The sequence below is a fragment of the Hypanus sabinus genome, chromosome 3 (assembly GCF_030144855.1).
Source record: "Hypanus sabinus isolate sHypSab1 chromosome 3, sHypSab1.hap1, whole genome shotgun sequence".
In the NCBI taxonomy this organism is placed as follows: Eukaryota; Metazoa; Chordata; class Chondrichthyes; order Myliobatiformes; family Dasyatidae; genus Hypanus; species Hypanus sabinus.
This window is the reverse complement of record NC_082708.1, coordinates 70,254,887-70,278,349: the sequence shown is the minus strand read 5'-3', so window position 1 is coordinate 70,278,349 and position 23,463 is coordinate 70,254,887. Positions and strand designations below refer to the sequence as shown.

General features: G+C 38.3%; 1 protein-coding gene across 4 annotated transcripts in view; it reads left to right on the top strand.

Annotated features, from left to right (window-relative positions):
- Positions 1-23,463, top strand: part of slc36a4 (solute carrier family 36 member 4) — a 270,839-nt gene that overhangs the window by 153,104 nt on the left and 94,272 nt on the right. Inside the window, exons 11-13 of one of the 4 annotated variants that reach the window (XR_009511204.1) lie at positions 9,530-9,588; positions 12,963-13,062; positions 17,449-21,877. The exons of 1 other annotated variant lie outside the window; for it this stretch is intronic. Coding sequence is in view for 1 of the 3 variants with exons in the window: in XM_059964607.1 (XP_059820590.1) it covers positions 7,258-7,262 (5 nt within the window). In the remaining 2 variants the exon portion in view is untranslated. Of the gene's footprint in view, positions 1-7,257; positions 7,523-9,529; positions 9,589-12,962; positions 13,063-17,448; positions 21,878-23,463 lie in introns of those variants that run through there. 2 more of the 4 variants (XR_009511205.1, XM_059964607.1) reach the window with 2 other exon arrangements.

Genomic DNA, 23,463 nt, shown 5'->3' with positions numbered 1-23,463 from the left:
AATTTGGAAGTAATTTGATTAAAATTCAAGAAGTATGAAAAAATTAATTGCTGGCATGAAGACATGGTATAATTATTATCAAATATTGAGAGTGAAATTCATCTGTCACCATCTCAGGATGTAGATGTCAATTAGAAATGCCATATTTCATTGCACCTCCTTAGTTGCATTGTATTAGGATAGTGGCTTTTCTTCCTTGAAGGACATTAGTAGAATTGGTTGGAGCTAAATGACAGTCATTCATATGTACGTTGCAGCTAAAAGGAATGTACCATCTGTTCTCAGTTTTATCTGTCCTCTATACTCACTCTCAGATGATTTAATTAACAATTCTTTACAGTGTGTATGGCTTTGTAACACACATCTTTATTATAAAGTCATTGCAGTATTGAAGAAGGCCATGAGTCGGTTCAACCCTTTTCTTACAAAATTTCTTTGGTTCAAAGTTCAAAGTAAATTTATTATCAAAGTACGTATATGCCACCCTGGGATAATTGAATCAATGAAAATGCCCCAGTTGGACGGACAACAACTAATGTGCAAAAGACAACAAACTGCAAATACAAAACCAAAATGATATAGTAAATAAGTAAGCAATAAATATTGAGAAAATGAGCCGTAGAGTCCTTGAAAGTGAGTCCGGAGGTTGTGGAAACAGTTCAGTGATGGGATAAGTGAAGTTGAGCGAAGTCCTCTCTGGCTCAAGAGCTGGATGGTTGAGAGTTAATAACTGCTCCTGAACCTGGTGGTGTGGTCTCTGAGGCTCCTGTATGTTCGTGCTGTTGGCAGCAGTGAGAAGAGAGCATGACCTGGATGGTGATGGTCTTTGATGATGGATGCTGATTTACGGCGACAGTGCTCCATGTAAATGAGCTCAGTGTTGGGAGGACTTTACCAGTGATGAGCTGAGCCATATCCACTGCTTCTTGTAGGATGTTCCATTCAAGGGCATTGGTATTTGTAATGTTCATTTAGGTTCACGGATCTGTAAAGTGATACTGAAAGCACTCTGTGAATAGGTATATTAATCATTTATTTACAAAGAATAATAATTTGACTATTCATTCATATTCCCCAAGTTACAGACACTACAAAGCTGAATACTCAACAACATACTTATTTAAACGTGCGCGCAGAGTTTGCCTTCCCAATAGTCTTGCCTTAAACAAAGGAAGAAGAGGGAAAGTCCCTTCCACGTACAATTTTATATATGCAGGATATTTGAAATTGGACACAAGGCATCTATCCAGTGGGAAAAGTAGCTGCAGCTTCTAAACTAACCAATCACAATGGAAGTGCCTTTTGACAATCAGAATAAGGTATGTTTCCCCAGGACAGTATTCCCATATGATACAACCAGTTAATATACTCTCCTCTGCACATATAAAGAAGTTTGTCGCAGTTTTAGATGATATGCCAAATCTTTGCAAATTTCTAGGAAAGTAGAGGCACTATTGTGCTTTCTTCATAAAGGCACTTATGTGCTGGATCCAGGATAAATCCTCTGAAATAATAACACCAAGAAATTTAAAGCTGCTGACCCTCTCCACTTCTGATCCACCAATGAAGACTGGCTCATGGACCACTGGTTTCCATCTCCTGAAGTCAATAATCAGCTCCTGTGGTCTTGTTGACATTGAGTAAGTGGTTGTTATTGTGGCAGCACCCAGGAAGATTTTCAATCTCCCTTCTATTTGCTAATTTGTTGCCACCTTTGATTCAGCCAATGACAGTGGTATCATCCGCAAACTTAAATGATCACATTGGAGCTGTACGTAACCACTCAATCATAAGTGTAAAGCAAGTAGAGCAGGGGCTAAGCACACAGCCGTGTGGTGCACTTGTACTGATGGAGATTGTGGAGGAGATGTTGTTGCCAATCTGAACTGCCTGGGGTCTGCAAGTGGGGAAATTGAGGATCCAATTGCACAAGGAGGTATTTAGACCAAGTTCTTGAAGTTCATAGATTAGTTTTGAGGGGATGATAATATTAAATGCCAAGGTATAGTCAATGAAGAGCATCCTGATGTAGGCATCTTCACTGTGCAGATGTTTCAGGGTTGAATGAAGAGCCAATGAAATGGGATCTACTATTTACCTGCTGTGATAGTAGGCAAATTAGAGTGGATCAAAGTCATTTCTCAGCCAGGAATTGATTTGTTTCTTTATCAACATTTCAAAGCACTTCGTCATTGTAGATACACAGTAATTGCTACTGCATAATAGTCATTGAGACAGGTTACCACATTAGACACTGTTATAATTGAAGCCTGCTTGAAGCAGGTGGGTGAAGATGAAAAATAGAGAATAGAAATAAACTTGCTGCCTTTAGCTTTGTGGTGTATTAGTGAAGTGCTACAGGAAGACTGAATGATTGATAATTGTTAATGCCATGGGCTTTGTGGGATTGTAAGGAAATCATTTTTTTTATTCGCTGTTTATCGAATCTATTTGAGAAAAAATGAGAGGGACAAAGTTTGTTACTAGCACAGATGGTGGTAGATGTACAAACTGTGAAAGATAGGAAGAATAGAAAAAAAAGAGTTTGTTTTAAGTGGTGAAACATTCATAAATGTTGGTGTACCAACCAAGGGAATTTTTGCTGCACCCTCTCCTGTATTTTACTCAAAGGTGTCGTTTTCCTGAGTCAGGGTCATTTAAATAAGTATCAGATGGATGGATGCTGCTAACAAGGAGAGGAAAAATTCTGATACTTATTTCGAAGGGTAATTTCAGTACTTTTTATGTATACATTGCCATTTGAATTGTGGCACAGAATTATGTTCATAAGTAAGCAAGCATGACAAATTGCATAGACACACAGACAAGTGCAGGATTAGGGGACTCAACTGTTATGCATGGTAAATGTAATGATACTGTGACCATTTAAGAACGTTAAATTTAATCACTATGAAATCAGGGGCTCAGATTGTGTCTATACTCAATTATTGCTTTGTGCAGGAAACTTTTGAAATTGGAAACCAATTAATTTTGAATTGCAGAGGTGCTGAGTGTGATGATATCTGGAGATATTGCACACGGTGTCATGTCTTCATGGTGACTTAACACATGCAAATACAGTGGATTCTTCTTCATTGGGACACATCAGTACCAGTACATTTTGGCCAAAATTTCAGGGAAATAGTTAAAAAGGTATAAAAATGACAAACTACCATTTAACTGAGTAAGAAATCAGGTATTTAAATGAAATACAGAACAAATTAGAGCACTATCAATACTACGACAGTACTATAAAATGTGTATTTGCTTTTAATAATTATCAATGTAGGAATTCATCTGCCGTGACTGTAAGTGAACAAAGTCAGCACAGATGTCTAATGTAGATCATGGACTGCCTTCATACAGTTATCGATGATTGCATACTCCATATCATCATTTTCATTGTTACATTAAGGATGATTGTTGATACCTTCAAATTCTTCATAGTTTCTAATTTGTTGAAGTAGTATAATTGTTTCATTTTCATTGCTGGCCGTTTCTGACATCTCCAAGCCTGAATGCTCGAAACCGCAGTGAAAGGTTCTGAATTGTCTTCCTGCTTGTTTCTCGCCACCCATCAGTGAAAAAAATCCCTGCTCTTTGAATGCATGGACATGCAATGATGCTATTTAAAAACTATTAAATCTAAGCATGGTGTGGTGTCTAATGGCCACACAAGTGCATCTATCTGAAGCTGGTTAGAAACTGCTTGGCAATGGTCTCCTGCCCCAATTAAGTGGCAAAGTGTCCTAAATAAATGAAGGGATTCCTAGCTGTTTACTTGATTCATTTTTGTTTGTTAAGAATTGTCTTAAATAAGCGGTTGCTCTGATTAACCAATGGCCCAATTAACAGGAATCCCCTGTATGTTCTTTTTAATAAGAAGAACTGGATTTTTCAATAAACCGCTTTGCACCTTAGCATTTAATTGAACTTCTCCCTTTGGCCATATTTTATATTAGGTACACAATCAGCATGCTCAGACACATGGAACATAGTTTTCTTTATATATAAAATTGATAAATGCTTGTTAATGGGAGAGCAGATTATTATTTAAATGATTAAAAATTACAGGATGCTGCTGTGCAGAGGGACTTGGGACTGCTTGTGCATGAATCACAAAAGGTTCGTTTTCAGGTGCGGCAGGCTATCATGAAGTCAAATGAAACACCCGCCTTTATTACTAGAAGGATTGAATTTAAGTGCAGGGAGGTTATGCTGCAACTGTACAGGTTACTGGTGAGGCCGCGCCTGAAGTACTGTGTAAAGTTCACGTCTCCTGACTTGAGGAAGGGTAGACTGGCTTTGGAGGTGGTGCAGAGGAGGTTCACCAGGTTGATTCCAGAGATTGGTGGGGGTTAGACTATGAGGAGAGATTGAATCGCCTTGGACTGTACTTGCTGGAATTCAGAAGAATAAGAGGAGATCTTATAGAAACACATAAAATTATGAAAGAATAGATGAGGCAGGAACTTTGTTTCCACTGCTAGGTGAGACTTAGAACAAATGAACATAGCCTCAAGATTACATAGAAAGCTTTGAAATAATAATGACATCAGTTGAGGAGAGTTGAAAACTTAGTCAGCTCCATTGTGGGCATTAGCCTCCGTAGGATCCAGGACATCTTCAAGGAGCAATGCCTCAAAACGGTGGTGTTCATCATCAAGGACCCAGATCACCCAGGTTATGCCTTGTTCTTGTTGCTACCATCTGGAAGAAGATACAGAAACCTGAGGGATGTCACTTTTTAGTACAATAGAATATAATATAGAATATTATAGAATAGAATATAATAGAATATAAATAGACTGATGTGTAGCATTGTTGGAAGGATGAAGCTTTAAATTGGTTTTCTATGTAGACATTAAAAAAACATCATTTGAATAAAAGCGGGTTGGAAAACTCAGTTACTTGGCAATAATTATTCTACAATCAATTTCCTGAAACAGAATATCTGTTTATTTATATCCTCATTGTTCTGGGGATCTTGCTTTGTGCAAATTAACTTCTTGCATTCTAAAAGTGGGTATGTTTTAAAATATAATTTAGTAAATTGCCTCAGTACATCTTAAATTATGAAAGATATCATATAAATGCATTTATTTTCTCCCTCACATTCACTGCCACATGGAATGTACTCATGAAATAATTCATGTAGTTTTTAAACATCTCTAATTACTCTGATAGTTGATTTGAGTTCATGGTTGTACAAGGGAGGAATACTGAAGAGGTTTCCTGTTGCCTTCTTCAGTTGCAATGTCCATACCGGACAGGTAACCCTGGCCATTGATCAGCAGATTCATCTGCCCAGTGTTTTCAGTTTTACAACCATAAATTCCAATTTGTAGAATCTGCTTGTAAAACCATCCATCACCTGCAAACAATGGTTTCACGTGACACCTTGCCCAAGGGTGAACTGTAGGCTATCAGACAGAAGGAGCACCTTACACCTCCTTTTGCTGAGCAATTGCATAGCAACGACACCGACAAATGCGAATTTGTCGCATTTGAAACAGACGTAAAATGCAAAATAGACGTAAAAGCAAGAATAGTAATGGAAAGAACAGCATTTACAGAAATGAGAATCATCCTAACGAACAAGAAAATAGCAATTGACATCCGCCTTAGAACTCTCAGCTGCTACATTTTCCTATATTGATGTATGGCTGCGAGTCATGGACCATCACAAATGCAATGGAAAAAAGAATCAATGCAGCAGAGATGTGATTCCTTGAAGAATGCTATGCATATCATATACAGACAGGATAACCAATGAAGAAGTTCTACAGCGAACAAAAACAAAATGTACATTACTTAAAAAAATCAGAAAACAGCAATCAAAATACTTTGGACACATCATGCGAAGAAAGACATTAGAACATTTAGTTATAACTGGAAAGCTGGAAGGAAAAAGAAGCAGAGGCAGACAGAGACTAAAAGTGATAGATGGATTAACATCATGGTTAGAAACAGGGGAGGCAACAACTACAGTTCGGAGGGTCAGGGACCGTGATGGATGGAGAGACATGATCACTAACACTGAACAGCAAGGTGAATGAATGAATTCTGTTAGCTGTACAGCCAGTAAATTGTTTGCTTTTGATGTTTCCAGTGCTCTCACCCTTGATACTGCAGAGTTGAACAAATCAGCTTAAATCATATTCTGGGATGGTGGAGATCGCAAAATCTGGATGCAGATATTTTTGCCTTAGTTTTTACACTTGCATGTATTAGTGAGGACTGAGATATTCTTTCAGATATCTGTGGTCAGACTAGGGACCTTTTGTCACACATTACTGTAACAAGCTGTGCATTACTTGCTCCTTGAGTCATTTTGGATTCATAATATCGTGGAAACTAAACAACACTAGGTAAATGAACTATCTCTAGTGAATAGGCTGAGGGCGAGTGTTACCCTTGCCTATACAGATTCATGTTTCCCCGACGACTTTCACTGGTACAAGGCTTAAGAATAGAAACATAGAAAGCCTACAGCACAATACAGGCCCTTCGGCCCACAAAGCTGTGCCGAACATGTCCTTACCTTAGAACTACCTAGGCTTACCCATAGCCCTCTACTTTTCTAAGCTCCACCTACCTTTCCAGGAGTCTCTTAAAAGACCCTATCATTTCTGCCTCCACCACCACTCCTGGCAGCCCATTCCATGCATTCACCACCCTGCGTAAAAAAAACCTACCCCTGACTTCTCCTCTGTACCTACATCCAGGCACCTTAAAACTATGCCCTCTCGTGCTAGCCATTTCAGCCCTGGGAAAAAGCCTCTGACTATCCACATGATCAATGCCTCTCATCATCTTGTACACCTCTGTCAGGAGTCTATTTGGAATCTGTTTTTAGGTATTTTTAAGGGTATCCAGATAATACTGTGCCACCCTTGTTAGAAGCTTTCAGGTTGACACCAGGCATTAGCCTGAATGATTTCCTGTAGGTAACTGAGACAAATGGAGCAACTCCCTCCAAAGGGAGACAAAATGCCCTGGAAATGAAAAATTATTGCAAGTGGACTTTTTGAACTGATAGTTATATGTTTTAATGTTAATATATTTTAATGTTGTTCCTTTCATTCATGACTGCAGACTGCCTAACATTGAATGCATTTAAATTGCTTTATATAATGTAAGAGTGGCTTTTATTTATTTTTTGAATGGATCATGTTCTAAATTCTGATGGAGTTCTGAATCCAGGTTTACAATACGTTGTGCCACTTGTTTCTAATTTAAATTTTATTTCTCCAGATTAATGGATATGGGAATTGTGGTGAACTACATATACCTGTCTGGACATGCCCCTCTGCTGACTGCACCTGTGGCTCCTCCCACAGACCCCTGTATAAAGGCGATTGGAGGCACTGCTCCTCCCTCAGTCTCCAGGATGTTGTGTGGTGGTCTCTTGTAGTTAATAAAAGCCTATTGTTCGCCTCCCGTCTCCGAGAGTTATTGATGGTGCATCAGGAATATAATATCTCTAAAGGGCTTAGGCAGAAAAATACTTTGATATTTGCTGCCAAGGTCTTGTTGATTGTTGAATTAGCCACTTTTCACAGGCAGTGCATAACCTTCTACATTATGTTTATGCTTCAGATTTTAATTATATCTGTACTAATTGTTTTTCACTAAGCTTTTGTGTATTTTGTAATTGGAAAGACCTTATAGGCAGTGAATTGGAAGCATCTGCATTATTTCAACTGATCTTGAATGTATTTATTCAGGGCTTTGAAGCATTTATTGTGTCAACAAATTTGATACAGTGAATAATAAATTCTGTTTTATATTTTGCATATTCAGTTTAAACTTAAGGTACCAATCTTTGTTTGTGCCTGGGGTCAACAAGTTTGCAACTACAGTACATTTCCCATTTCTATGATGAAAGCTTGAATGATAGAACAATATTTGAAATTTCACTTTAGAAGTTTTGAAGAACTCAAATTAAATAAATTCTGATACATTGGTCTGTTAAACTAAACTTGGATTGTTTTCTTAACAATCAAAATTATACCTTGAAAATACTGTACCTTGCATAGCAAGATTTATAATATACTATATTGTTTGGAACCCTAGCTACAGACTGAGCATAAATGGGCATAAAATTTCAATTTACAGGACAGAGTTATAGGTTCAGGTAGATGGGGCTTGTCAATGTGGTTGGAGAAGGGCAACACTGATCTCAAGCCTCTGCTGCCTTGTGTCTATACCAACTCACAGGGAAGGCCTTGGGAGTAAACCCCGCAGAAAAATCCAGAGCTGGAGTCCATAAGGCAGTCCTACATTGAGTTCAACTTTGACTGACAACTCCTGTGACATCACTGATGCCAAACTGTATCAGTCTCTGTTGCTTCTTTGGATTCATCAGTTGTATGGAGGTGGTGAGCCTTCTACATGGACAACGGCTTGCTCTCCTGTCATCCTGCCCTGGCTTGTGTATCATGTAGATCGCTGGGACACAGCATCCATGGTAAACTGGGCCAACGGAAGGCCTCATGTGCATTATTCTAGCTAAAGTTCTGCATATGTTCTAATCCGTTGTCTCTTCCAAACAGAATTTTGTTCTGTTAACTTAAAAATGCCCTTCTGATTTGTGGATGCATACTCTCAGTATTCTAGCTGTAGTATGTTGCTCTCTATTTCCACAGTTTAACTTCTCAATAGAAGCTGCATTCTAGAGGCAGATGACTGCAATGCCACTTCTCTAGAACCCATTTAGCATTACCACTGTAAGAAATTTCTAGGCAATAGGTTACCACATTATTAAGTTAATGATATTGTAGCTTCATCTGTAAGCATGTGTAATCAGATGTGCAATGTCTGATCTGAATTTAGCACCTTGTTTAAATACTTGCAAAGTTAATTAACAATTTTACCATAGTATGTTGTCTGTAAAAAATCCTTAATGTTCAGTCAGCTTGATGGTGGATGGATGCAGTTCAGCTCTTTGAACTACTAGGAGCCAGCTGTAGGCATTAGAGGAAGGGAAGCTTTTGCCAAAGGATTGCAGGAGTGTCTTTGATGGGGCTGTTATCAAACACTCTCGAGAACATTTGTGTATGCACATGCAGTCCAAATCCCTTAGCACTATGCTATGTTGCAGTAGGCAAGTGATGGATATTTTGTAAATCTTTCATCGTATTTTTCTTATATTACTGTAAGTAATGCGTAAAATATTTACAAGCAGGGGAGAGATCCAGCTTCTTTCAGGGCAGAGTTCAGCAAAAGCCTAAGAGGGCTTTAGATTTGTGAGATACGGTTACAAAAGGCCGACTTTTGCAAGATAAAAAGTTTTAAATAGTCTGATGGCTAAAAGGACACAGACAAATGACTGCAACTTTTGGTTTACTACATCACTTTAGTATTAATTATAAACTAGAATTTAAAACAATGACAAAACATTGTTTTCGTATTATTGTATCCATTATTTTGAAATGCCTTAAAATGAATGAGTTAAGTCACACAGCACTGACTTGCATTTTTACTTCCTCATAAATCATCATTTCTTCCTGTGTCTGCTTCACAGCCATTTGAAGCAATTGGTTGCCTCAGTCCTCTTCTGCCCTTAGTATCTCAGATTTCAAGGTAGTAATATTATTTTTCTCTCTCTCTACTGGTTAATTGATAACTCCTTCTAATCTTTGATGTGTTTTATGTACAAAATTAATTTGGTTCTCTGTTTCATGTTACCCTCGCCTCACGATTACTTTATCCTGGATCGGACTTGCTCTGCCTCTTAACCATTTCATGCTAGACCTGCCTCTGCCAGTTTTCCATCTTTTATCCTCTGCTTCTGTTGTCTTATACTGCATTACCTCTCTTGCCTCTCAAAATTCTTCTCTGTCTTTATGCTTCTTTTGCTAATTTTGACTCCATTGTCTGCTGTTCATGGGCATCTCAGTCTTGATACAGAGTTTTGACCCAAAACGTTGCCAGTTCCTCTTCTCCCCCAGATGCTGCTCGACCCACTAAGTTCCTCCAGCAGATTGTTTATTGCTTCATGTTTCTGCACCTGTATTTTTCTGTCTCTCCATTAATCCTCCTTCTCCTGTCCCAATTAACAAGTTCCATAGCTCTTAGTGGCTACCTCTCAGGGAATGAGCGTGCCTGGTTGCTTTTCAACACCTCAGTCCTCTGCCTGAAAGAGGAATCATCTAAGTAGGCCCAAGTGCTCTTGACATCCTCCTGCCATCCCCCCAACATTGACCTTGCTGAAGCTATGAGGAAGTACCCCATGTAGTACTAGAAGGCACAATTTGCAACTGTGTACACAGTTGTGATGGGCCCATTAGAAAAATGAAAATTGCAGGAAATGCTCAGCAGATCAGGCTGTCACCGTGGGAAAGAAAACAGAAATATATTTCTGTTGATGGCTCTTCATCCTCATTGGGAAGGAGACAAAAGCAGTTTGTAGTCATAGTCATAGAACACTACAGCACAGAAACAGGCCATTTGGCCTATCTAGTCCTTACCAATCTGTTAATCTGCCTAGTCCCATGAACCTGCACCTGGACTATAGCTCCCCATCCCCCTCTCAACCATTACCTTCTCTTAAATGTTGAACCCGCAGCCACCACTTCTGCTGGCAGCTCATTCCACACTCTCACAGCCACCGGAGTGAAGAAGTTCACCCTCATGTTCCCTTGAAATATTTCATCTTTCACCTTTAACCCATGACCTCTAGTTGTAGTCTCACCCAACCTCTGGAAAAATCCTGCTCACATTTACCCTATCTATACCTCTCATGATTCTGTATACCCCCATCAAATCTCCCCTCATTCTTCTATGCTTAAAGAAATACTGTGTTAACCTATTCAATCTCCCCCTATAACTCAGGTCCTCAAGTTTCTTGTAAATTTTCTCTGCACTCTTCCATCTTATTGGCATCTTTCTTGTAGGTTGGCGACCAAAACTGCACATAATACTCTAAATTAGTCCTCACTAATGTCTTATACAACATCAACATAACATCCAAATTCCTATACTCAGTACTCTGATTTATGAAGGCCTAGGAATTATGAATCTGTATTCTCAGATTCCTCTGTTCCACTAGACTCCTCAGTGCCATACTGCTCACTCACCATGTAAGTCCTACCCTTCTGCATTCCATCTGCCATTGTCCTCCCAAAGTGCAACACTTCACACTTGTCTATATTCTCTTTACGCTGCTGTTGTTCAGCCCATTTTTCCTGATACTCTAGATCTTGCTATAACCTTGGTGTCATCTGCAAATTTGCTGATACAGTTTACCACATTACTGTCCAGATCATTGATATAGATTACAAACATCAACAGACCCAGCATCGATCCATGTGGCTCACGACTAGTCACAGGCCCCCAGTCAGTGAGGCAATTATATACTAGCGCTCTCTGGCTTCTCTCACAAAGTCAATGTCTAATCCAATTTACTACCTCATCTTGAACTCAAGTTACTGACCTTCTTGGCCAACCTCCCATGTGGGACCACGTCAAAGGCCTTGCTAAAGTCCATGTAGACAACATCCACTGCTTTGCCTTTATCAACTTTCCTGTCAACAACCTCAGGAACCTCTACTAAAATTGTTAGACCTGATCTACCATGCATAAACCTATGTTGACTATCCCTAATCTGTCCATGTCTATCCAAATACTTATATTTCTGGTGTCTTAGAACACCTTCCAATAACTTACCCACTACTGATGACAGGCTTACTGGCTTATCATTTTCTGACTTATTCTTAAAGCATTTTTTAAACAACAGAACACCATTAGCTATCCTGCAATCCTCCGGCACTTTACCCATGCCTAAGGACATTTTGAATATCTTTGCTGGCCTCATTAATTTCTGCAGCAGCCTTCCAGATGGTCCGAGTTAACACCTTGTCGCGCCCTCAGGACTTATCCACCTTACTCTTCCTCAAGACAACCAAACATCTCCTCTGCGATCTATATATGGTGAATGACCTCACTTTTCTAGGCAATGTATTCATTTCCCATGTAAATACAGATGCAAACAATTAATTTAAGATGCCCCCCATTTCTATCATCTCCATGCATAGATGGCCACTCTTGTCCATTTAATCTTATTACATCTGTAGAAGCTCCTGGGATTCTCCTTCACCTTGTCTGCTAGAGCAACCTCACACCTTCTTATAGCCCTCCTGATTTCATTCTTAATTGTTTTCCTACATTTCTTTTACTCTTCAAGTTTGTCATTTCCTCCTTCCTGCCTGTACCTGCTATGCACCTCCTTCGTTTTCTTAACCATGCCCTTGATATCTCTTGAAAACCAAAGTTCTCTAAACTTGCTATCCTTGCCTATTATTCTAACTGGCATGTACAAGCTTTGCACTCTAAAAATTTCACTTTTGAAGCCTCCCACTGACCAAGCACACTCTTGCCAGAAAGCACTCTGTCCCAGTCCACACTTACCAGATCCTTTCTGATACCTGCTGATAGAGTGGACTTGGACAGAATGTTTCATATAGTGGGGGAGACTAAGACCAGAGTGCACAGCCACAGAATAGTGGGATGTCCATTTGGAATGGAGATGAAGAGGAATTTGAATCTGTGGAATTTGTTGCCACAGGTGGGTTGTGAAGGCCAAGTCATTAAGTATATTTAAGGCAGAGCTTAATAGGTTCAGGGCACGAAAGGATATGGGGAGAAGGCAGGAGATTGGGGCTGAGAGGGAAATGGATCTGCCATGATGAAATGACAGAGCAGACTCGATGGGCCAAATGGCCGATATCTTATGGCTTATTTGAAAACTTCATAATTGCATTGAATTGCCATATATTTTTATACATTATCATTAAATATGTGAAATAGAAGGCTGTAATCTACTCAAGTAGTGTGGAAAGCATTAGCAATTAGATCAGTAATACTTCAGTGCTTTGTAAGCATGAATACCTGTGCTAACATTTAATATATATTGATGAAAGTGAAAATGTTTTAACTAAGTTTAATTAATTTTCTAGAAAAGTGAACCCCCACCCCACCAAATGAAGAGGTTGGCTGTGTTACAGAAATAAAGAGGGAATGATTTGATACAAAGAGTTAAGCATGGAGAATGAGCAGGTTAGATTAAAAATAAATTAGTTTTAATATCTATCAACAATTTACTATATGTTAGAATGAAACACTGTGAATTGAATTATTTCATTTCTCTGGCAGAGGTCATATGCAATTTCCATAACAGTTGTTGTATAAGGTACTCAAATTTATAATCCCTAAATCTCTACGTCTTGCTTAATGGGCACAATGTTCATATCCATGAGTTAATCCCTTCGTCTGTTGAACTTGTACAAAACAGTATGCATCATTAACGCACTGTTATTTGCAGGGAGGGCCTCATAGACTGTTTTTCTGGATGACTGGCTAAGACATTCTGATATTTTTATTTCTTATTTCACTGTGCTAGATTGGAAGGTTTATGAGAAATTCCATTGAAATATTTAACCAATGGTTTCACTGAATATCCAGCAAAAATGAAAACACAATATTTCTTCTCTTTATATTTATTTTCTAAGAGCATCCAGCTAATAAATGATTGTTGAGATTATTTTATTATAACAGGGTTCAGAGCATACTCAATTTTTCGACGAGGCATGGATTATTTCCTCTGCCTACCTGATACCTCTTCCTGTAGCAGAGCTCAGAGCAGGATATCTGTTTTCAGATTCTGGTGGCAAGCTGGTGAATTGTAGTCTTAGTTGTCCTGATGTTACTCTTAATGTTCAAACATTCTTCCTCAAAGCTGTCATGTACTGAACTTCATTATTCATGTCTGCTTTGACTGAGAGGTAGTTTAACATCTTACAATTACAGTAGAAGCAAAGTGGCATACAGCTTCTGTTCCTAGTTCCATCATATAGGATGTTTCTTTGTTTGAATTGTAAAGAAAGTGCATAATAATTTCATCAGTTTCTGTTGCATCCTCCAGAAATGGACCCTTTGCATCTTTTGCAATGCCCTTATAATACTAAACAGAAGCTGCACACTGGAATTTAAGCACTGGTTGAACCGATATTCATTCAAGGTTCCCAAGATTAAATAGCTACCATTACATAAATGGGTTTACTGATCAATAGGAAAAGCTGAATAGTATTAATGATGGCTACAGCAAGATATACGAGGCTACTTTTTACTTCATGGCAATCTCTTCATCACCACCTGACTGCCACCTTTGAAGTGAGACCACACTGTCAAGGCAAATGCTTAACAGATGTTGCCAGTAGCAAGACACTTACTGCACCAAAGAGCCATGGACCAAAAAGGTCCCATAAACATCTTGACATAGATCCAAGAAAAGGATAGTAGCAAAGATTGGAATGGCTGCTAAACATTTAAGAATTAGATATAATGAAAGCAAAAATGCAGATATCCTATGTCAACAATTGCAAGACAGTGAGTAACGGCTCTGCTAAGATAGTAAGGGAGAGATACAACATAGAAATAGGTGCTTTGAATTGTTGATTCTGCACTGACCCATTTTACACTGATCCTACATTAATCCCACTCTTTGTTCCCCTCAAAGTTCTATCATTCACAAGGACAGTTTATAAATATCAATTAACTTACCAAATTGCTCATCTTTGGGATGTGGGAGGAAACCAGAGGACCCAGAAAATACTAGTTTCTTATTTCTTCCTTGCAAAGTGAGCAATCTCTCATTTCCTCACATTATATTCCATTTGCCAACATCTTGTCCACTCACTAACCTATATTCCTTTGCAGGCTCTTTTTGCCCTCCTCACAACTTCCTAACATACTTGTCATTGTAAGTGTTGCTGCAGTGCATTCATTCCCTTCTTGAAAGTCGCTGACGTAGACTGTAAATAGTAGAGGAGCCAGCATGATCCCAGTTACTATGATTCCAAAATTGAATCAATTATTCCATGTCTCTGTCTGCTTTAGTTAGCCAGTCATCTATCCATGCTAACATATTACCCCTAGACTATTGCACACTTGGGCAATACCTCTTTTCTGTGGCACTCATTAAATGCCTATGCAAATCCAAATACTCTGCATCAGCTCATTCCCCTTTATTCAATCTGTAGTTTTATACACATAAAGAACTCTAGCACATGTATCAAATACAAATTTCCTTTCATAAAACCTTGTTGACTGCTTGATTCACTTAGTTTTCTAAATTTCCTGTTTTTTAATGAAATTACTAATGGATTTCACACATTTTCCCCAATAAGAGATGTTAGGCTATCCATCTTCTAGTTTCTGCTTTCTGTCTTCCTCCTTTCTTGAATAGATGTGTTATATTTTTGACTTTCCCAAACTCCTGAGACTTTTGTTGTTTTGCTAGTTTTCTAAATTGGTGTATTAAGTGAACTGGAAGTATGATTAGTCATTCATTGTGAATTACCACTCATCAAAGATTGTTGCAAATTGTAATTAAGATTGCAATTTATTTTTATTTTGAACTCAGCTAGCTATGATGTACTGTATGTGACTTATATATTCCGGAAGATGGTAGTTGCTTCTGGGAAAGCTGCAGAATATAAGATATAAACCAAAGGCAAACCTACAAATGATAGATGATTAATATTGTGCATTTCAAATATAAACATAATGCAAGAAGATATTTTGGTACTGTGGTCAAAAATGAATCCTTTAGCAATTATTTTACACCCATGAAAGAGCCAGATGTTTGATGTTTGGGGATCAAAACCCTGCATTAGGACTTCACTCTAAGAATCTGTATGTCAGAATCAGGTTTAATTCATCTGCATATGTCATGAAATTACTTGTCTTTGCTGCAGCAGTACAATCCAATAGAAAAAAACCCTGTGAATTACAGTAAGTGTGTGTGTGTATGTATGTGTGTGTGTGTGTGTGTGTATATATATAGTTAAATAAGTAGTGCAAAAATAGAAATAAAAAAGTAGTGAGTTAGTGTTTATCAATGTCCATTCAGAATTTGGATGGCAGAGGGAAAGAAGCTTTTCCTGAATCATTGAGTGTGTGCCTTCAGGCTCCTGTACTATTTCCTTGATGGTAGCAACGAGAACAGGTCAGGTCTGGGGTGATGGGGTTTCTTAATAATTGATGTCACTTTTCAAAGGTTTCAAAGGTACATCTAAAGTCAGAGAAATGTACACAATATACAACCATCCATGAGTGCCTCCAAAAGAATGACAGTTGAATGTTAGAACCCCAAAGTCCACCCCCCCCCAGCTCCTGTCTCCTCCGACTGGCAAAAAAAAAGCATCAGCTCTTGCCACCAAGCACTCAAGTGTGAGCAAAGCAACAGCAAAGCCACAGACTTGCAGTTACCACAAAGGTTGCTCATTCACCCAGTATTCGACATACCACAGGCTCTCTCCCTCCCTAATAAGGGAGAAAGTGATGTCTCCATTTCACAGCGAGAGGGGAGACATAGCAAACAGCTCGCTGGTTTATGATGTTAAAAATCTGTTGCGTCACTTTTTCCGAGCTCTGTGCCCAAAGACCTTGGGTCTCTGGGCACACAGCCTTAGATCTTCCATCTCCCACAACACACCGATCTCCTGCCTGGACACCGACCTCCAATTCCCCCCGTCTCCAGAGCCACAAAATCTCGGACCTCTGAAGGTGAGCAAAGCTCTTAGGCCGCATCCTTGACATGTCGAATAATGGCCAGTCGTGAAACCCTGAGAGCGGGTCCTATTTCTGCAAAGAACTGTAGTCAGTGTGTAACTCCAGGTCAGGGTCTTCAAAAGAACCCTGAAAGGGAAGAATAAAGATATTAAAAGTGGAGATAAAGCTGTTTCCTAAGATATAAGCAAAGGAGTTGCCGTTAGGTGCCGTTGTCGCCTCCTAAACTTTTTTTGAGGTGTTGCTCCTTGTAGATGTCCTGGATACTATGCAGGCTTGTGCCATGATGAAAGCTGACTGTGTTTACAATTCTCTGCAGCTTATTATCATTACCAAAAGTATTTTAGGTTTTTAAATGGGTAACCCTGGCAAATACCTAAAATATACATCCGGATTTTTAATGATTTATGTAAAAGTCCCACATTTGCACCAGACCTTCCTGTGAATTCATAATATACAAGCATATTCTTGGCTCCTCAGGCTTCAAATATGCCCATTCCTGTGTTCCTCTGTTTGACCCATTTCCTGATGACTGCTGGCTCTAAGATAATAGGCCCCAAGGTTGGAGGCTTGAAATAGGAGAACTCCCAGTAAAAGTGCCAATAATATTTGTTAATCATTGAAGTGAAACATCACAGGCCAAGTTTTCATCCAAATTCCTACCTACTTCCCACAACAAGACTGCACTATTAATCTTAATTTCTCTCAATGACACTAAGTATATCTGTACGATGCTTTTCATACTCTAAATGGAATGTCACAGACGCAGACTAAAATGCTCTTGATTAAATGTGTTTATTGTGATGAGTGCAACTGATCCTGGATTTGTTTCTAAAATAAGAACAACTTTGTTCTTGTTTCGTCACTTTCCAGAAAACCCACAAAAGCTGTAGACTGCAGACTGCCTCAAGACTATGAACTCTTCAGTTGTGAGAATTAGTCAATCAACAGATTCTCTGGAATTAAAAATGTTACTGAAACAGGAAAAGTATTTCACACTTCAATGGAGTTATTTTTTCATTCTCCACCAAAATGGTCAATTTGATTGTGATCAATGTGGATGATGCATTTGCTGAAGCTTAGTCTCAAAACGTAATACTTAAATTATTTTTGGGTACTATATCCAAAGGACATTTTTGAGAATTGTATTTTTTACTATTCATTTTAAATATTTGTATTATCAATTGAATATTAATGCAGATCCAGTTTCAAGCATACAATGGAATATTTAATTTTTTAAAATAGCATTCTATTAAATCTTAAGAGCAGGCTTAAAAAAGGTTGATGATGCTTATGTTTTTCTACATATTAACATTCAACATATATTACAGTTGGTTCAAACATTTAATATAATTTGCACTATTGGAAACTATTGAGATTTAAGTCAGGGAGTCTCCCAAATAATACAGCTACAAGTTCCAGAAGACAGGAATCCTTCACCTACCTTCAACATTTAAGGTAATTAATATGAGAAATACTTAGCACATTTAGATTTTACAGTTTTCCAGTTATGTACAATGTTCTATGAAGCATAATGAAAAGGATACAGTAAACATGACAACCAGTGCTATTTTTGTCATTCCTCCATGTCTCATCATGATGTGCCTTGGAAACTGAAGATGACTTAATTCCTCTTGGATTTTGTGGACTCTGTTCTGGCTACTGTAGGAAGTGCAGACTCTTGCACAGATGTGACAGGTGGTGGCCGTTGGTTTCGGAAGGTGGTCCACTCAGCTCACTGCTTACATAGGGCTTTAGTGTGCTCCACTCACTTTCGGTACCATCTTGAATGTTCCTCCCCTTTGAGCGGTCATAGGCTAGAGATCTGCAGTTATTAGTAGGGATATCGCATTTCTTCAAAGAGGGCTTGACCACATGCTTGAACCCTGTTCTCTGTTCTGCCTGGCAACCTTTTCCCGTGATGGTGCTTGGGATAGAATCATTAATTCAGGACTGATGCTGGGCATGCAAAAGACCTGTCCAACATAGTTGAGTGAGTATAACTGGAGATATTGGTCTGGCAGAGGACACTGACATTGATACGCTTAGGCTTCAGTAGCTACCCACACAGATAGACAGACTGCATGGGACACTTGCACTCTAGTGTTGGTCAGCTTCTGAAATGTTTTCAAAAGTTTAATAAAACAAGATAGAACTTTGCATATTCTCTTTCCTGAAAGGCTGGACGCAACCAAAGACTGTCTAGATATTTCTAGAGTGCCTGGAAGGCAGCAGAGATGTGAAATATTAAAATAACTCTGAAATGTCAATGGCTTTTAATAATGGCTTTCTTTCTAAATGTGTAAACCTCCAAACAGTATCCTCCATTCAAAAAGAATGGTGACAAATAGAACCAGATCAGAGCTAGAAATGATAATTGACTTATTATTTCCACATGCTTGAGAGAGCGTGAAAAACCTTTCTTTTATGTGCCCATCATATTACTTTGAAACATAAGTATATTGAGGCAATAGAAAGGAAAAGTAATAATGCAGAATACAGTGTAACCCTTACAGAGAAACTATAATTCAGGAAGTCAATAAAGTGCAAGGGCCACAACGAGGTAGGCTGTGAGGCCAAGAGGTAATCTTTATGGTACAAGAGGTCTGTTCAATAGTGATATACAGTTACAGTGAGAAAGAAGCAAACACTGTTTTACAGACACACATAGAAAGAATGACAGCAGTGTGAAAACCCAATAGAAAGAGAAATGAAATGTAACAGAAAATCAATTGTAAAGGAATTGAAATCAAGTTGCACAGTATAGGGGTCTGGAAACATCATTGAATCATGAATTGTTAGAGCATACAAACAGGTCAATAGGCTGAGAGGAGCTGCGCCTGTCCTGGCATTTCCTCCACATGAATTAACTGATTTTCTCCTATTTTCCTACTCACACACAATGTTTTTTCATACTTTAGTCTTTTCAAGAAAAGTTCAACTTCCTTTTGAATGAATATTTAGCTTTAATAGTGGCCATGAAATTTTAATTTTTTTAAACATACTTTTACCATACCTGAATCCATCTTCACAGAATAAATCAAAAAGTAGGTGTATATTCAATACAATATCTCTTTTGCTAACTGCAAGTCAATATTTGGATCCCAGCTCGCACAAAATCTGCACAGTGAGAAAGAAAGTTCAACAACCTTATCAAACTTGACTTTGAAATATTGCATTCAAATGCTATCCTTGTACCTCAATCCCCACTGCTCTCCCTACTTTCCTTCACATTTCCACAGTACCACATCACTACTTGCCCTCATAACTACAAGCACAAGAACAAGCACTTAACTTCAATCTGAGCAAATGGGAACTGGCATAGATATAAATATGCTTTATGACCAGAGATACAACCAACCATTAATTATTTCTAATACACCATTTAAAAACTTAGTTACATCTCTCTTGGCAAGGGATTTCATTTTAATTAAGTAGAACAAAAAAAAATTAATGTCTTGTTCTTTTCTGATTCAGCAGCAAGTGGCATCTGCAAACAAACATATTAAAGGTTATAAGAAATGACTTGATTAGAGTTATATAATGGATACAATATGGAAAGAAAGAAAAATGATGAATAAATTAGTGAAAAGGAAAAAAAAACTTAATAATCAATCATTAAGCAACTCCACACAGTTACTGGCCGACAGCTTTGCCAGTCTCTGTTCCCATCTGCCCCCCCCCCCCACCAACCCCCCACCCTGTCCTTGTCTCTATTCCAACTCTTCACAAGAGCCCTGATGTAGCCTAAGGGAATAATTCACCTTATGCGAGAAAATTTCCCCCCTTTTATACCCTTCAAAAATCTATCATATCATTTACCTCAGATTTTATGCCTGGCAAAAAAGTTTGTCTGTATTATGTACTGTCAAGGCTGTGGTCATGTATTCACACTGAGCTCCCAAAACATTGCTGTGGACTGATTCCATTGTTCTTGCTCAAAGCATTCTCTCACATTCCAGACCAACACCATTTTGTCTTACAACATTCCATTTTGCATTACTCATTTTAGCATATACCAAGGACGAATCAAATTGCTCTTTCATACAGGAATTAAAAAAAAGAATATATTGGAAACACACAAGGTAAGGAGGCATCTGTGGAAGGAGAAACACCTAACATTTCAGTTCACACTCCGTTCATTTGAATTGGGAAAGAGAAAAGGCAAGTTAGTTTTAAGTTGTAGAGGAGGAGTAGATAAAACAAAGGGAATGTCTGAGATGAGATGAGACACGGGCTGCAATGGGGAATAAGATGTGGGTGTTTGTCTCATAAATAGTTCGATGGAGTGGTTAGAGAAAGAATGAAAATGAATAAAAACAATCAAGTAAGAGACATTAGGAAGTGGGAATACTAAGAAGTAATAAGTTTTGCAAATACTTAGGGCTGTACGAATACCCAGCGAGTCAGACGTACTGATGGGAAGGTAAATAAAACTGACCTGATATCACAGGGGGATGATTCACAGAAGTAGTAACCATTTCCAATACAGAAAGAGAAAATAAATTGTATGAAATTTTAAAATTCATTTCTGAGTCAAGAATGCTTAAAGGTCCCCAGATAGACGATAAGACATCGTTGTTCAGACTTACACTGGGCATTAATCAGATAACTACTCACAGCTTATCCTCATGGCTACCCTAACCTCACCCTATCAGAGACATTCTCATTGTCTTATCTATCTCCCCCACGCCACACGTCTTTTTATTTTTTAAAGCTAACTTGTTCATTCTCTTATCCAGTCTGATGAAGGGAGATCAGAATACCACAGATCAAAGGTCAAGTTTAGCCAGAAATAATAACTCTGTTTCCCTTTCCACAGATATTGAGTGCTTTGAGCATTTTTTTGCTTTATTTTAGTAACCTGATATTCCTTTAATTTTATTGAGTAACATTTTCAGTCATGTAAGTATAGTCTGTAAATAATTAAAGTTATTGCAAGTTATTGAATGAATTAACAAGGTACCAACTAAGCACTCTGTGGAAGGACAGTGTTGCATCGACAATAACTTGTGGAGTTTGGCCCTTAACTTGTATGCCTCTGTTTCAGAGGTAGTTGTCAGATTTTGTTTATTAACTGAGCAATCAAGATTTTCACCGTTGTTCTTATCATGAGTTCCAGGCCATCTGTTTAAGAGATGACCCAACAGTTGCATTGCATTAATGACATCTAATTATCTCCATATCTTCCAGGGTTGTGACCAATTGCTAAAGGGAGGAGCAGTAAAATATTTATTGTTTTATCATTGTCAAGTGTATAATACAGAGACACTAAATTTTAAAAAGTTGCTAAATTTCTTATGTAAATACCAGTAGCTTAAAATGTGTTAATATTATATGTATATTTAATTAAACAATATTTACATGTTTTCATTTTAATGTTCCCAGATGTCTGTGTCTGTTATAGAGTCATAGAGTAATGTAGTGTGAAAGCAGGCCTTTTGGCCCAACCGGTCCATGTTAAACACAGCATTCTCTTTGCCAGCTCCAGTTGCCATAACTTGGGCCATAACCCTCTAAGCTCTTCCCCTCCTTGTACCTATCCAAATCCCTCTTAACAGCTGCACTTGTACCCACCTTGAACATTTCCAATGACATTTCATTCTAGGTACTCACTATCCTATGTGTAAAGAAGTTACTTCTCAAGTCTCCTTTCAATCTCTCCCCTCTTGTATCTATGATATCTAGTTTTGGACTTCCCAACCCTGGGAAAGACTATAGCCACCCAACATATCCATATCCCTCATAATTCTATAAACATCTATGAGGTAACCTCTCATTCTCCTGCACTCCAGCGAGTAAACATCCAGTGTAGCCAACCGTTTCCTATAACTCAGGCCATCTAGTCCAGGCAGCACCCTCATAAATCTCTTCTGCACCCTCCTTAGCTTGCTGATGTCCTTCCTATATCCAAACTGTACTCAAGGCTCCCAAGTGTGGCCTCACCAATGACATGTAACTACAACATAGATACTGTCACCATTCGCCAATGGGTTGCATTCAACATTCTCCTTCTAAGGTCAATGTTGTGGTCAGAGACTCATCTGGTCTTCTGGCTCATCAAAATAAAAAGCCTTAATTAAGTACAGGATTAGGAGATCTGGTGGTAGACTCTTCCTAGACATCATATATATTAAGATTTATATTTTAATGCTACAATATTTATATCTGACAAATGATTGACAGCCTAACAAATATGATATGACCTTGTTGGCCTAGATGCCCAGGTTCCTATTCTGAGATCTCAGATGGTCCTATCCTAAGGCTGAGATAGAGGCTATTTGTGTTTACTCTAGTGGTTCCAATACTTGGACCATTCATCTTTTGTTTCCCTCCATCCACGGCTGTTTCATGCCACTCTGTCGTACATTAATCTCCTTCTCCTGATATCATAAGTTAATTATGGTTTGAGCTTTCTTTAATATACTTCCTTATCCAAACTGACAGTGGGACAGAATTTATTATTTAAACCAACATATCTAAAAATATTTATTGTTATTTATTTACAAAGTTGGTAGCATCTTCTGATAAATGCAGACATGACAATAAATTAAAAATGCCCTGAGGTGTTTGATTGAAATGTATTGCTTCAAATTTAGTTTTGCAAAGATAACGGCTCACTCTCTACTAGCCCATTCATATTGAATAAGAACACCGCCATGTACTTATATTGCATTTTTAATAAGGAACATGTCCCAATGTGCTTTATAGGAATGCTACCAAACAAAATTTAACATTAAGACATGAAAAGAAATATTAAGCAGGTAAGGTTGCTCAAAGATAGAGATTTTAAGGAACATCTAAACTGGAATCAGAGGACTCTTAAGAAAGAACCTCAGAGCTTAGACCTTGGCAGTTCAAGACGTAACAAACGGTACTGGACCAAGG